The following is a 14,561-nucleotide window of genomic DNA, read 5'->3' as shown; positions in this document are numbered from 1 at the left end:
ACTAGAACCATGAAATCACATGAAGAAACATATGCCCATTACAGCTGAGGTAAATTACACTATATATTATTAAACTCAAGGTGTGAAATTCCTTCCTCGAGCGTTGCTCTGTTGCTTCACTAATTATCATGGCACATTAATTTTTCCAGACCATGAAGCGATTGTTGAGTTTACCTAATGTGCAGAGCGTACGTGTCTGTTCCTGTAAAAATAAGGTGTATTGCAAAACAAATTTAAGAGAAAGCTCATCAGTCTGAGCTGAGACAACGGAGCCAGCAGCCGCTGCTGAGACACCTTCATTTGTATTCCACAGATTGCATCAGAAATTTGGAAAATGTTAATTGGAGACAATATGTTAAGAGGCAGATATGGCCTGACATGTAGCCAACATAATAGTATTAAGGATGAATTAATTATTACAATATGCTGAGGGGGGAAAACAGAATGCCATCCTCAATCCGTAGAAACACATAATAGATGATAAAGATAGCAATGAATGCTAAATATTTGCTTGGGTAAACATGGCGGAGTGCCTTTCGGCTGACACATTGAAATCAAGACACTGGTTCCCTCCATCCAACAGTGGACATGTTGACAAAGCACTCATTTATTACAGATCCCCAGTCTGGTGAGCACTGCCCCAGTGTGACGCTGATTAGGAGGCTTGTACGAAATAAGCTTGAGAGCCCCATTTCACCAGAAACCTATATTCATTTAGTTCTGCAGATTTATACATCCCGCTATCTAGGCACGAAAATACAGCATGACATGAGAGTGTATTCTGCCCTTTTGAGAAGGGGGTTAATCTCTCTTTCTTTCATGAAGAAACCTCAATCTTGCAGTGACCAGCATGTCTCATATGATGCAGCGGCTGAAGCAATAAATTGAATTAAATAAACCCATTAGTTACAGCAGCTACCTTCTCACCTCGGCCCAGATACACTTTCATGGTGAGTCGGTCCTTTATGAAGACTAGAGGACACAGCTTTAGAGTGGGATAGCAGGGTGACCTTGAGTCAAAAGAAAGAAAGCAGGTCCTTGTTCATTACTGAAATCAATTAAGAAAGCCTGTTTGCTGCGCAGTCTTCTGCGGGTGTTTAAAAGTAAATGTATGCTCATTCAAAAATCAATTCATACTGAGGATTCTGCCTCCTTCTGTCTTGTAGACATGAAACAAACCAGAGGTCGATTAGAGTAGAGAGTGACTGTTGGGAGATTGTCCATGAGCGTACTTAACATGCATGGAATGAATAACCAAGCGCAGTTCGCATACCTCATGAAAAAAGATCCAGAAAGAAGTTAAGGATCCATATCCTGCAACAGCCTGAAAGCATGTTTACACACCACATTCTCAAATGAAATGCTTAATGAATTCAGTTTTTAAAGTGAAGTGTCAAATGTGTGGCAAATGCTAGACTGGAAAAAAACAAACATCAGAGATCAAGGAGGTTCCCATATAGGAATGAACTTCTGATTAACTTGCATGTGTAAACAGATCTATAGAAACAAGGCGTAATGGTTTGGATTAGATTTAAGGCCATGATAAACACTGACCTAAATCCGTTGTCCACAAAATGTAAACATTTAAAACGTTTGAACAAACAACCATTTTGTTACATTTGTTGTATCTTCAGACAACAAATTCTAATACATAAAGAAAAGTCTTTGATGGACCTCTATCCTACGTGAATATTAAAGAAATTGTAAATGTATAACTAGAATGTAAGTGAATGGGAAGCCAAGGTTAATGTCATGAATGTATGGACATGCCCTTACATGAAAAAATACCATTGAATAAGATATCACCCTATTCTTAAATACTATGCAAATATGGCAGTAGAGTAGGTTTTATATTTTCGCTAATGCTTTGTTGTAATTTTTTCACAACAACAGAAAGAAAAAAGCATTGGAATGGACATTAAACTCCTCTATTAGCCCTGGGGTACACAACACTGCATAATGAGCACTATTTGAACTAAAGGTGTTATTATTTTTCCATTTGTCTGAATCACAATTCATTGCTGATTTTGTGAAGGAGACAATGGATATAAAAAAAACATATCAAAGGAGTTTCATGGTTGAGAGCAGGTTACACTCTTATTAGGAAGGCAGAACACGTCAACTCTTTCATAAATCTCTAATGTCAATAATCCAAATTATCTTGAAAAAACAATCACTTCCTCATACATTCATTAGCAATTAGCATAATCCCTAATAGCGCCCTTTTGCTTTTCATTGTCATAATCCAGGTCCCAAGGGAGTTTAGCAAAAGCTGCAGCTTGTGTTAATGACTTCCAACATATGCATATAGAGTGCTGGTGGTTGAGATGTCTGCAATATGATTTATCAAAGATGCATTGAATCGCGTTTTTGACTTATCGAAGCGTTTGTCAATCGGACGTCCCTACTGTACAGAATGTACCATGTGTTGAGTGCAGTTAACACGTTTAATACTCGGCTCATACATTGTTTCACACTGTGCTAAAATTATTCCAACGGAACACCCCATGGTGATTTGAGGGGAAAAAAACGAGCATGAATAAGTAAACAACATAAAGCGATGAGAAGCTTCAAAGGCGATGGGACAATCACAGCAAACAAGATCCTGGAAGCCAATGAATGTGTTTGTCTTTGTTTGTGACAGTGACTCAGGGGTGTAAACAGAGGAATTAGCTCACACCTCCGGAGTCTCAACACATCACACAGCCATAATTGAATTAAGTCTGTCAGGTTGTTGCTGAACTGTAGATGCTACAAAGAGCACTAGATTCATTTGGCCCTGAAGATCACCTCTATAAATGCTCCTAATTTTTCATTTTCTTAAATCCTTGAGAAAAAAATGTAATTGCAGGAAAATGACCACCCTGAAAAATGAGCTGATATGCTAAGCAGCCAGCGTTAGATGCTAATTTATGTGCTTTCTCAAAATGGCCAAGGCTTCCTTGATGGAAAAAAAGCCATATGCTGCATATTGCTGCATACGTCTACTGCATAATGGTTATATGATAATGCTGCCTATACTAGTGGGAGAAGCCAGAATTTTTATTCCCCCATCCCTCAGCATAACACACTACAGAGGCACCTATCAGCTCATGGACACACATTTGAAACAGACTCCCAGCAGTCCCTGTATCTTGGCTCCATGACCATTCCTGTCAGGGATTTCCCTTTGACTGAACAAATGCATCAGCTTGTGTCATGAGACCACATCCCTCCCAGCCAATAAGGAAGCATGGGCAGCCCAAGTGCTCCAGGAGATGTGGAAGGAAAATTGGAATCTTGACAAGTGTGATTGACATGCGTATTTTTCCCAAGGTAGTCTTATTTGCAGAGATTTAAAGACGTATGTAAACCAGCGCCTAACAGAATCATTGTTCCTGCAGACTGGTGGCTCATCACGGCAATTCTGTTGCATGTAAATAATGTTTTAGGAGAGACGAATCCCTTTGGGCATAAAATGACTTCAGCTTATACTTTATTTTGGGTCCAATATAAATGATTTAACAGATGAAGCTATGTCTTTCATTTGCAGACAATCTGTCCATGTCGTGGGCAAAAACACAAGCCGAAGTCTTCACTTCTATTTCTGTGACAACGGAGGAGAACGGCTACTTTGAATTTTCTCCGCTTCTTTTGATAGGCACAAAAATAAAGTGGATATGAGCCGTGATGGTGAACCATAACCCACGGCCACTTCATAGCAATGGAAGGGGAAAAAAACGATGAATTAAATTCTAACCATAAGTAAAATAGACTTCCACTTGAAAGCATCGGAGTGTAGCTAGAGCATGGCAGAAGAAAGAGATGAATGTGTGTGTCAGAGGGGAGGAATGCACATGAATTTTGAGCAGGACTGAAGGCAGGATGAAATTGGCTATACCCATTATCTTCTCAAGAGGTCTTTTTTCTCTCCATATGCAAAAAGGATGGAGCAGTATTACTCCTTCCATAATTCCCATGTTACAATACAGATCTCTACAATAAGATCCAACCAATCTGTAATCCTGGAATGGAATGAAAAAGTAGCGTCTATTCAGCGCGAACAAAAACCGGTGAAAGGAAAAACCTCCTGAAAGGTAATTCACCAATGGGCCTCCTACTGTAGCTGTTGATCCACCTATAAGGGTATTTGCAGCAAATCCAAAACTTAAGGAAGAGTCTTATTATGGCTGTACTAATTAGCTGTGCTGAAATAGCTGAAGCTTTGTGTTTTTTAGTGTTGAAATTCAAATCTACAGTGTATTACACAGAGGGGGAGTTTTCATCTGAGATTTCAATCGCACAAATGATGTCTAGTCATTCTATTAAACCTGTGATGGTCCACCTGCAGAAAAGGGTATTTAACTGAAAAGTCCTTTGAGTGCAAGCTGATATTTTTTCACCTGTTTAGCTACATATTTTAATGAGGGAACCGTTTTAATGAGCATGAGGCAAAATGTTTATACTGCAAGTGTCTGAAAAACATTGAGTAATGATGCATGTCATTTGTTTACCCTCCGATATCCACTCGTGGCAATTACACCACATGATTTGGCCTTGGTTAGATATTGGAAAAAGGAACATTTAATGAAACCATGACACAATATATTTTTACTTTTGCCATGTTTATCCAAAGCCATGAACTATCCTTTTACTTGAAACCCTTGTAACCTTCTTGCTGTAAGTAAGAGGACCCAAATGACAGCCTGTGATCAACCTGTCAATCAAAAGGTAGCCCCGTCCTAACACATATTCAGCTTTATCTTCTATTTAATTGTGAATGGGACCATAATTTGCAAGTAAACATCGTGCTGTTTGACTTAATCATATTGTTGACGCAACAATATAAAGGCTTTACTGTTTACTTCATTGATTAATATGGCAAGGTAGTGCAGCCTGCTCTTTCAGGAAGTGTGATATAATGAGTCATTTTCTTGTGCTATGCTTCATCTAAAGAGATCCTCAAACAAGAAATAAACATGATTGCTCCTGTGGTAACTAGATGCTCCGAGATGCTTGGGAGTTTAATCAAGTGAAAAGAGGCTGGGCGATGAGAAAGACTGAACTGAAGCGGGCCACTCTCTTGACAGCGCAGGGGTATGCTGCTAATTAAAAAGTTTAATTCCACAACTGCAGCATTGGCATCAGAGCACTCAGAGGTGCGTCCTTGTGAGTCTTGGCGCCCTCTTATCAGGCGTAGGCAGATTCTGCCATGTTGGGAAGACGCGGCACGGGGAGACACTGCAGCAGCACACAGGCCCAGCTGGAGGGGATGGCATGCTGCCTACTCGGGGATCTGGCCCACCTTGCTCTTTCCCATCTCCCCACCGAGTGGAGTCGCGGGCTCCCAGAAGGGGTGGCAGGAGTCAGGGGCTAAGCTGCCCACGGAGCAGCTGAGAGAGGGAAAGCAGGGCTAAACAAGGGATAAAGGCAGGATTTAGACTTTTTTTTTGTGACTCTACTCTGCAGTGGATCCATGTCTCCATTACACACCTCCTGTCACCAGGTCTTTTCTTATGACCGGAGGTTGCATGTACACAAAGCCCGTGCTGCAGTACACATTGTTCCTTCAAAGTCCCACAGCAGCTGAATCAGACACAACACAATGCCACCACCTCCATGAATAGACTGTAATATATCTATTTTTCTTTGAGAGAGAGAGAGATTTTTTCCACATTGCAAAGAAGGGGAGCCCATTTCTTTGGTAAGTTGAGGAGGGCGCGCTCTATTGTGTGACTTTGGTTGGAGTAAAAGTTAGCTGTGTGGGATGTATTGATTAGAGCACAATGAGAAATGTCCTTGGAAATGGCACGGATAATTCTGAGACATGCTCTTAAAAGGCCACGTCTCACAAAGTATCAAGAGAAGATTGAAACATCCAGCAACAAGAAAAATGCTGGGATAAAAAACAATATCTACTTGGACTAATCAGCATGGAGCTGGAAGCTACTGCTGACTCGCTTCTCAGCACAGCAGAGCTGAAAGGGTGAGAACACGCACTAAAGATTTATAGGCACATCCTCTCAGCTTTTATTACACAGGGGGGTTAAAATGTCATTTTAATAACACAGATGTATTAGAGTTTGCAAACCTCAGTAAAGCTTTGGTTCTGCTTCACAGTTATCTGATATTTCTTATGTATACAGACACTGCAGGCGAGACAAAGGACACACACACTAAGGCCTTTGCATGTTGACCATAAAGATCTTAATGTCAAGTGACTATCGTAATCTTCTTTATTCATTAGACGGTAAATCAGATTTAGGATTGTGTGCGATGAAAGTCATGAAACTGCTTCGAACTAAAGTTGTTTAGATCGTGACCTAATGTTACTTCGTCTTTTTCTCCCCTTAAAATATGCTTTTAATTTACTGCTGCCAAGCACCGACTGTGGGACTATGATTTTGATAAATGATGTATTCGCCTCATAAACAGGTGAGCTCGGCAATAAATTTGTTCAGACTGGGTCAAATCCAGACTTCCTGGTGTAACAAAATGTGGCAGCTATGGAGTACTGGCATCAGGTTTACACAGAGATAAGTTATTTGTTGTTATTAATGCACAATCCACACTGCTACAACAAAGAGGGACAAATGTTCCTTACATAACTGTGTTGTCATTTCTTCTGGTGTTAACTATACTCGTAGTGGCAGTTATTTGATGAAGTACAGCGTATAAATCAGGTTTATTTCCTGTTAAGTCTTATACTGCAAAACTTTATGAGAGAAGTATAAATGATGGCTTTTGGCCTTTTATTGTAGGAATGGAAGTGATGGTAAAACTATAAACAGGCTTGTTCATACACACAGGCTAAATGGACAGCTCATTTTAGTGGATTGTATATGAACGCATTAATGTGGATTTGAAAAGGCTTGTTAAAGAAGAATATATGTTTTATGTGGCGAAAATATTAAGAATGTACATCTGGCCATATATCAAATTACTTGATATATCATTATCTGCATCATCTGATAACTCATATCTACTTTAATGGGATTCAAATCAGATTCAAGAGGATTCTATATATTAATTGTTCCATCATTGCCCTATTTTTCTGTGTTATGCCACCTTTTTTAAACCATAATTAGTTCACGTGCTTTTGCAAACAGGGTTTTTCCACCTTCACTCTCAAAATAAATATCCTCCAACAAGACCTGTTTTCACAAATGTCCACAAAGTAAAAGAATATTAAAGAATGTCATGGCCAGCGGGCAGGTTGGGCCACACACACAAGTGACGTTCTGTGCGCGGGGGGTCTACATGACTCATGGGTGTCTGATAATGTAGTAGTGAGCTCTGTAACTCTGTACTCTGTAGCACAGCCTTACCCCTCAGTCCTCCTACAGTGGAAGAGATGTAACATTTGTGTGTAAATATGTTAAAAGTCGAGTCACTATGTCTATGAGCCAATTTTCTGTCTTTTATTGTATTTATGCTAGTGTTGCACAAAATGTCGCCTTATTTCTAACACCTCACAAAAGAAATAAAACGCTTGTTTTTAGTATTTAGTCAACACTCAAAACTGAGTCAAAAGCTTTGATTTCAGTTGTGTAAAAATGCATTTTGGGTTTGGAAGGGGCCAAAAAGCATAGAAAAGGCTACCTTTCCCAAAAAATACCCAACATATGTGGACTACATGTGACAAACCCAATGCCACAGGTATATTTTATTTTACATTTAAGATGCATTTTTTGCAGTTTCTCAGTTGAGATTTCAGCAACCATCGTAAATTAGGGAGTCTTTGGGGACATGGGTGTATTGCACGCGCACACACATTCATCCTGAGCAGAAGCACAAGGACAGAGACAGAGTTACTTGTAATGTTAACATCTTTGTTTCACAGACATATTGATTTTTGATAAATTCACACACCATTTGTTGTGCATCTGTGGTTCTGTGTCAATGTAGCTATGTCTCTGACTCTTGTATCGATTTTTTGATAAGGATCAGTTTAACTTTTGCACCTCTGGCAGATACAGATGCTCATAAATATACCTGAAGTTAGAGCACCAGCACATAGACATTTTCACCAACTCAGTACCACAAATATTAGCTTTTGCTCATACTTTCAACAAACATTTTAGATCAAATTCCTTAAAAAATAAATATATTTCACAATTCCATGAATGCATACCATATTTCTGAGCATAATTTCTCCATACCAGGTTATTTGAATGAGAAAACATTTCCAGTCTTTGTGCAAAGGCCGACTGTCCAAGTCACACATCTATGCAGAGCAGGATTCCATCGCACATTATTAGATGAGAAAACTCATTTCTCCTGCTCAATTATTTGATCTGGTCACACACACTTAACAAATGGAATTAATCTAAATCGGACAATCTGACACTTTTCAAAAAGGTGATTTTTTTTTTAACAATGTGGTAGAGTGACACATCCACTGTTAATCTGCCAGTTACCTCAACCACTACTCTAGTAAAGTACCTGAAAGGATATACAGCTTGTTTCCATTTTGTCATTTTGATTACAGTTTGACAGAAATCTAAGTTCTCTTATAACAAACTATCATTACTTTTTTATACCTGTTAGCAGACAGCAGTTCAACATTTTAATTTTGCATTTTTTTGCTCTAGCAGTTGGTCCTTTAATGACCTATTTGTTAGCACTAATTTAAACACTATTTGTTGGCATTTGAGAAAAATGCCTGACTAATAAGCCCTCATTAGGCCGTTCCCTAACTAGTGTGCTGTGCATGCTCACCCTCAGCAAGGCATAAATCCTCATGTATGATCGATAATCAATGACATTCTGCAGGACAATTTACGAGGCACATTATCTTTTCCATGAACGCTGGCAGAGGGCTTGAGTAATATTTGCTATATTGGTCTTCATGCATCAAATGTTTCCTATTCTAGGATTGGCGTTTGCAGCAGGTTTGGGGGAATGCTCGAGAGGACAAATAAAGTGAAATCCTCGCGGTGGTGGCTCATCCTCTTTACTCAGAAATAGAGGCAACATTCGAAAGCGCCAATTGGCTGATGAAGATCCTTTGTGTACGGTAATGATGGCACTACATTGCTAATTGCTTGTTCAAGTAAGCCCAACACACACTGAAGAAACTGTCCAAGGGTGCTAAAAACAGGAAAGCTGCACCAATCCCCAATCTGGCACATCTAATGAGGCTCATATCAGACTCAGACTAGACTAAGAGTCCTGATGTGAATGTTAGATGTGTGCTGGATTTGTTATTGACATGGAAATGTTTGGTTTTACAGAAGGCTAACATCTTCTTTACGCTACATCCAGGACTCATCACTGTAATTAATAATTGACAGACTGAATTAAATCTTCGAACCAAATTCTACAAAATAAATTACAAGAGCTCTTAAATCATCGTAATAAATGTTGCCAAATTGAAATGATTCCCCATATGCTTAGAATACTGGGATTCAGTAAAAGGCCAGCTTTTTCAAATAAATACTGCAGAATATATAAAAACAAAATGATAAAAAATCAAAGCAATTTTAATAATTACTCCGGTACAAACAGTAGCACACTTACAGCTTTACGTTATAAACTGGCAGGTGTCTGCTGTATATCCTTTACCCCCCCCCCCAAAAAAAAAATCCATCTGAAAATTGGCAGAGAGACGAGTTTACCGGAGGGCCTCGGCTACAGCATAGGGGCCCAGCATGTGCAAGGGCATTATTTATATTTATTGAATTCACTTCAGAACAAACCTTGATGCTTATTACAGAAGGAACATTTTAAATAAAAAATAGGAGCAGAACTGGGACCAGGCAAATTGAATAAATCCATACATGATTTCAGTTTTGGAAAGTAAGTATTGTCCTTGAGTACAATTTCAAATTACTTTTGCTTTATTATCTACATTTTATGTTACTTTATACTGATCTAGCTTTGGAGGCAAATATTGTACTCCCTATTTCACTACATTTATGACAGCTTCACTTAATCAGCAGATTAATTTCATTAATACAAAGTCTAATCATTATTGTATCATTATCAGTGAAGTTATGTACTGTATAAAGCTTTTCAAATGAACCATATTATTTAATATATATGATTCTTAAAAGGACCAAACAGCAAAATAGTTACTTCTACTTTTGGAACTTTATGTATCTTTTCATACTTATACTTTATTACTTTTATTTGAGCAAAATCTTGAATGTGATACTTCTTCTACCTCTGCATGATTTCAATACATGGATTCAAGTGTTTTTAATTCACAGCACGGAACTCGATGGATCATTCCCTCATCCTGCTCTCTTTCCTCCAGAGCATTACGCAAAGTGAAAGAAAAATAATCCCCTAAAGGCAGATGGAGAACAACAACCCAGACACAGACAAACAATCCCAATTCTTTCTAAAGATCACTAAAGCTGAATATGTGAAAGGACAAATATCACCAGCCAACAAAAAGGCTCTAGAGCGATAACACAGATACATCAATAGATCTGCTGTGTCAGGTATAGACTGGAGGAGAATTTGAGTATATGTAAACACTTTACAAGATAACTTTGGGCTACATTCCCTCACACAAAATGAGGAGCAGGTGTTACTGTGACAGGTTCACATTTATGAATCACAATGCTATGAAACTAATGTTCTTATTCAACTACAGAAATGTCAAATGGTTGCGAACATCTGTAACTGATCAAAATTTCACTTCCATTAAGTCCACATTAGCCAGGGCAGCACAGACAGAGAAGAGAGATGCAGTATGATGCATCATTTAGAGGCCAACAAACAAACAAACAAACAAACGTGGCCTGAATACATTTTTATTTTAAGTATGTGGAAAAGTGGCACCACTGGTGATTATTTTTTAACCATTCAATTTTGAGAATGTGTGTGTTTGTTTCTCCTGACGCATCACTCTGAGGATGAGAGGTCTGGGACCGTGGCAGATATTGACTCAAAGCTCCTTCAGGGGTTAGTTTGGCTCAGAGGGCCCTAAAACACATGAGCACACTTATTATTATTTATGTAAGCATGTCATCCTCCTGTCTAATGAGCCTTTCACCGTGAGCATAATGAAACAGCTTGCGTTAACACAGGCTAAATGAACAGCCAAGAGCTCCCATGTCTATGCAGCAAGATGAAAGCAGATGCTCCACAAACCCAAACACCAGCGTAACGGACCTACGCAGAAACAGAAGGGACATTGAATGCAGCGTCATTCTCACCAGCTCATTGACTCCATCAGAAAGATCTTGAATTCCCCCCCTTGGTCAAATATCATTATGTGAGAACTACGCCTAGCTGAGCCATGACCAACTGACCATGAATGAACCTTTAAATTGATTTGGTTCTCCTATAAACACGCCAATGATAAACAGGTTTTTCTCTGGCTAATAAACCCGGACTCTAAGTGAGGTGGTGTAAACACATTCCTCTGAGAGCGTCAGCAAAAGCAGCATTTAATACATGTTAGATTATATGCAATTTGGCCTGGTAATTGATGGCTTGTGTTGTGTTGAGAGAATGAAGGTTGACTTCAAAGATAAAAAAATGGAATTGAACTCCTAGGAAATTGTTCTTTCCTTTTGTTTTACGGTAAACCTAGAGCATGACACACAATGTGTACTGTATGTCTGAGTGTGTATAAGACTTTAGGGGTAACTTAAAACTGAACAATAAATAACTTGATTTTTCAAAATATGTCTTTTAAAAATTACTCACATTATTGTCATGAACTAATATTAACATGGTTTGCTAATTCTCTCACAGTTGTGTATTTCATTTTTACCATTGGACACAGGGTTGGGTCACCTTATGCTTACAATCATGTTGTGTTTGCATGACAGACCACCTACTGTTATTCATTAAGTCGCATTATATGCACTGCATCAGTTCAGGAACATGTTTGATTTCAAAAACACAAGTGGCTTATTCAAATACTAATGTTAAGTGTACAAAAAAAATATGATTTTGCTAGACAAAGCCAATTTTATCTGATATTTAAGTGTTGTTTAAGTGTGTGTGTGTGTGTGTGTGTGTGTGTGTGTGTGTGTGTGTGTGTGTGTGTGTGTGTGTGTGTGTGTGTGTGTGTGTGTGTGTGTGTGTGTGTGTGTGTGTGTGTGTGTGTGTGTGTGTGTGTGTGTGTGTGTGTGTGTGTGTGTGTGTGTGTGTGTGTGTGTGTGTGTGTGTGTGTGTGTGTGTGTGTGTGTGTGTGTGTGTGTGTGTGTGTCATACATAACATAGTCCTGTTCAGTATGCAGTTCAGTATGTAATAATAAACCTTATGATTCATGAGAAAATTGCTGCAGTAAATCCATATGCAAATGTTAAGCTGGCATACTCAACATAAGATAATAAAATTCACTTTTTGTACTTGTCAGTTTTTCCAACTTCTAATATCTGTGCATTGATAACCATATCAACTTGTTCAAGATTGTTTGAATTGTTTTTCCTGCAATTTCAAGCAGCCATGTCACTATGTTTTTAATAAAACGAACCTGCAGAGGTTGTGTTGGGATCACACATATTCAAATGTGCAGTGAAAAAAGAAGTTGTTTAATTGTGCTATAACAATTTGCTCAAAATACTGTTTTGTGGCTGGAAGTACAGAGAGTGGAAAGTGTGCATTAACTCGCAACAATTCATTTAGTTTGACCATGTAGCAGAAAACATTGTTACTCTCTTGCAGATTGATATCCTTACCTCCAAGAAGCGAAATCAAGACTTGTGACTACGTGAAAGCAATATAAATGCATTCAGAAATAAACAAATCTCCTGGAAGTTGGATTAAAGCAGCTTTAAGCATGAATAATTAGTAATAAATCAGGCCAATAAAAACAACAACACATTGGCGCTGGATTAAGAGTGAAAGGGAAACTTACCGGTACCAGTCCAGCCCTTTCTCGTAGTTCCTGTCAAAGAAATGTGGCTCATTCCCAACGGCTCTGACGTCCGGGTGCACCCTGAGCGCCTCCAGCAGGGCTCTGGTCCCCCCTTTCTTCACCCCGATGATGATGGCTTGTGGAAGTTTCTTCACTCCGTAATCCATGGTGCAGTTCACCCTGAGTTCGCTGTCCGTGGTGCTGAGCTCCTGGTGCTCCCTCTCCAGCGCGGTGGTGTGATACGCCGCGGCAGATTTAGTCGGAGACGCCTGACTCCTAATCCACTCCACTGTCCTCTGCTCGGCCTCAGCATGATCCCTCGCTGGGGAAACCGCGGTGGTTCTCTCGGCCTCGGTGAATTCGCTCAAGCCCTGGGAAGTCGAGTAAAGTTTCTCCCTCAATGTCACAAAAGTTGTCTCCTCTGTCACCAGCCTCCCCTGATACGCGTAGTTCTCTTGCAGAGGGAACTGCAGCGAGTTGTAGCAGCTCATCAAGCTATAGAACAAGTAGGTGACAGAGAGGGAGAGGGTGAACATGAATAAGATTTTCCGGGGCACTTTAGAGGTGAAAACCGAAGTGCTGGACCAAAATGCCATCTCTGATAGCAGTGATCCTCTCAGAGAAGTGGCCAGACATGTTTCCACCCCGAGTCTTGCATGGACAAAATCAACAGCAATAATCAGTCACTATCAGCGCAGCTCCAGCTTTAAAAGCGTGAAGCTGGACCGAACCAACCTAATCCAACTAAATCGCATATTTATAAGGATAACGAGGAAATGGATCGTTAAAATTCCGGGAGAATATCGCGTCCCTCTTTTCTTGAGTATCGATTTCTTATTCCAAGGCTGACAGACAATGTCACAATTTATTGGACTGAACTTGCAGATTTGAGAGGCTGGACATCTGGCGTCCTTCCAAATGAGCAGCCTGGCTTGAACTGGACAATGTATGATGGGCAAAATCCTGGCATTTTATAAAGAAGGAGGAAAAGAGAAAAAAGAAAACGAGTGTTCAAAGTCTTCTTCTCATCAGCAGCCCGAAGTCCACATCAGAGTGCGATACAACCAAAACACCATTGTATGTTTCCAAAAAAAAAACGGATCCTTTTTTTATTCTTTGACTTTGTGTGGCAGAAAGTCCGCAGGTTTTGCACAAAAGCATCCACTCTTCTGACAATAGCAGGCTGCTGTCGCCGTCCTTTGCGCCTCCTCAGATTGGCAGGATCCTGCGATGTGCGCATCGGCTGAGTGAGCTCATTTTACTGGAGCACTGTAGAGCCACACAGCACAACTAGTGTGTGTATACACCCACTTTGTCCTCTATCCATGCGCATGTAGGGCTATAAACGTCAGATTTCCTCATGAAATAGTTGCGTGGAAAGCTGCTCTTGCTCATTCCTGCACCTGCTTGCAGAGATGGGAATTACAGTGCTGGAATATTTTAGGGCTCATTACGTTGTTGAATTGTTTCATACTGTTTAAAGTTCACTATAAAACTCCTTCTCAGAAAGATTTTTTGATAGATATTATATTTTACAGAAAGCTCATGTCTGCACCCTGCTGGTTTTCTGAGGAGCAATGCATAATAATTTACAATCAAAAGACAGAAAATGAATATTTTGATAGATATAAAAGCAGCATTTATAAATCAAAATGGATAATGAGCATCCCTGTGTTTTCAATTAAAACCATGAGTCACAGTTCTCCCATATTTTTCTATAAGTACAAGAGAACAATCCTGAGTTATACTGAGGAT

At 39.5% G+C, this 14,561-nt stretch overlaps 1 protein-coding gene across 1 annotated transcript in view; it reads right to left on the bottom strand.

Moving 5' to 3' along the window:
- Positions 1-14,048, bottom strand: part of hs3st4 (heparan sulfate (glucosamine) 3-O-sulfotransferase 4) — a 78,287-nt gene extending 64,239 nt beyond the window's left edge. Inside the window, exon 1 of the mRNA XM_063904200.1 lies at positions 12,807-14,048. Within this exon, the coding sequence (XP_063760270.1) occupies positions 12,807-13,402 (596 nt within the window). The 5' untranslated portion in view covers positions 13,403-14,048. The remainder of the gene's footprint in view (positions 1-12,806) is intronic.
- Between the last annotated feature and the right edge of the window lie 513 nt (positions 14,049-14,561).

The sequence above is a fragment of the Eleginops maclovinus genome, chromosome 16 (assembly GCF_036324505.1).
Source record: "Eleginops maclovinus isolate JMC-PN-2008 ecotype Puerto Natales chromosome 16, JC_Emac_rtc_rv5, whole genome shotgun sequence".
Taxonomy (NCBI): Eukaryota; Metazoa; Chordata; class Actinopteri; order Perciformes; family Eleginopidae; genus Eleginops; species Eleginops maclovinus.
Note: the sequence above shows the minus strand (reverse complement) of the source record. Positions and strands in the feature narration are given on the sequence as shown.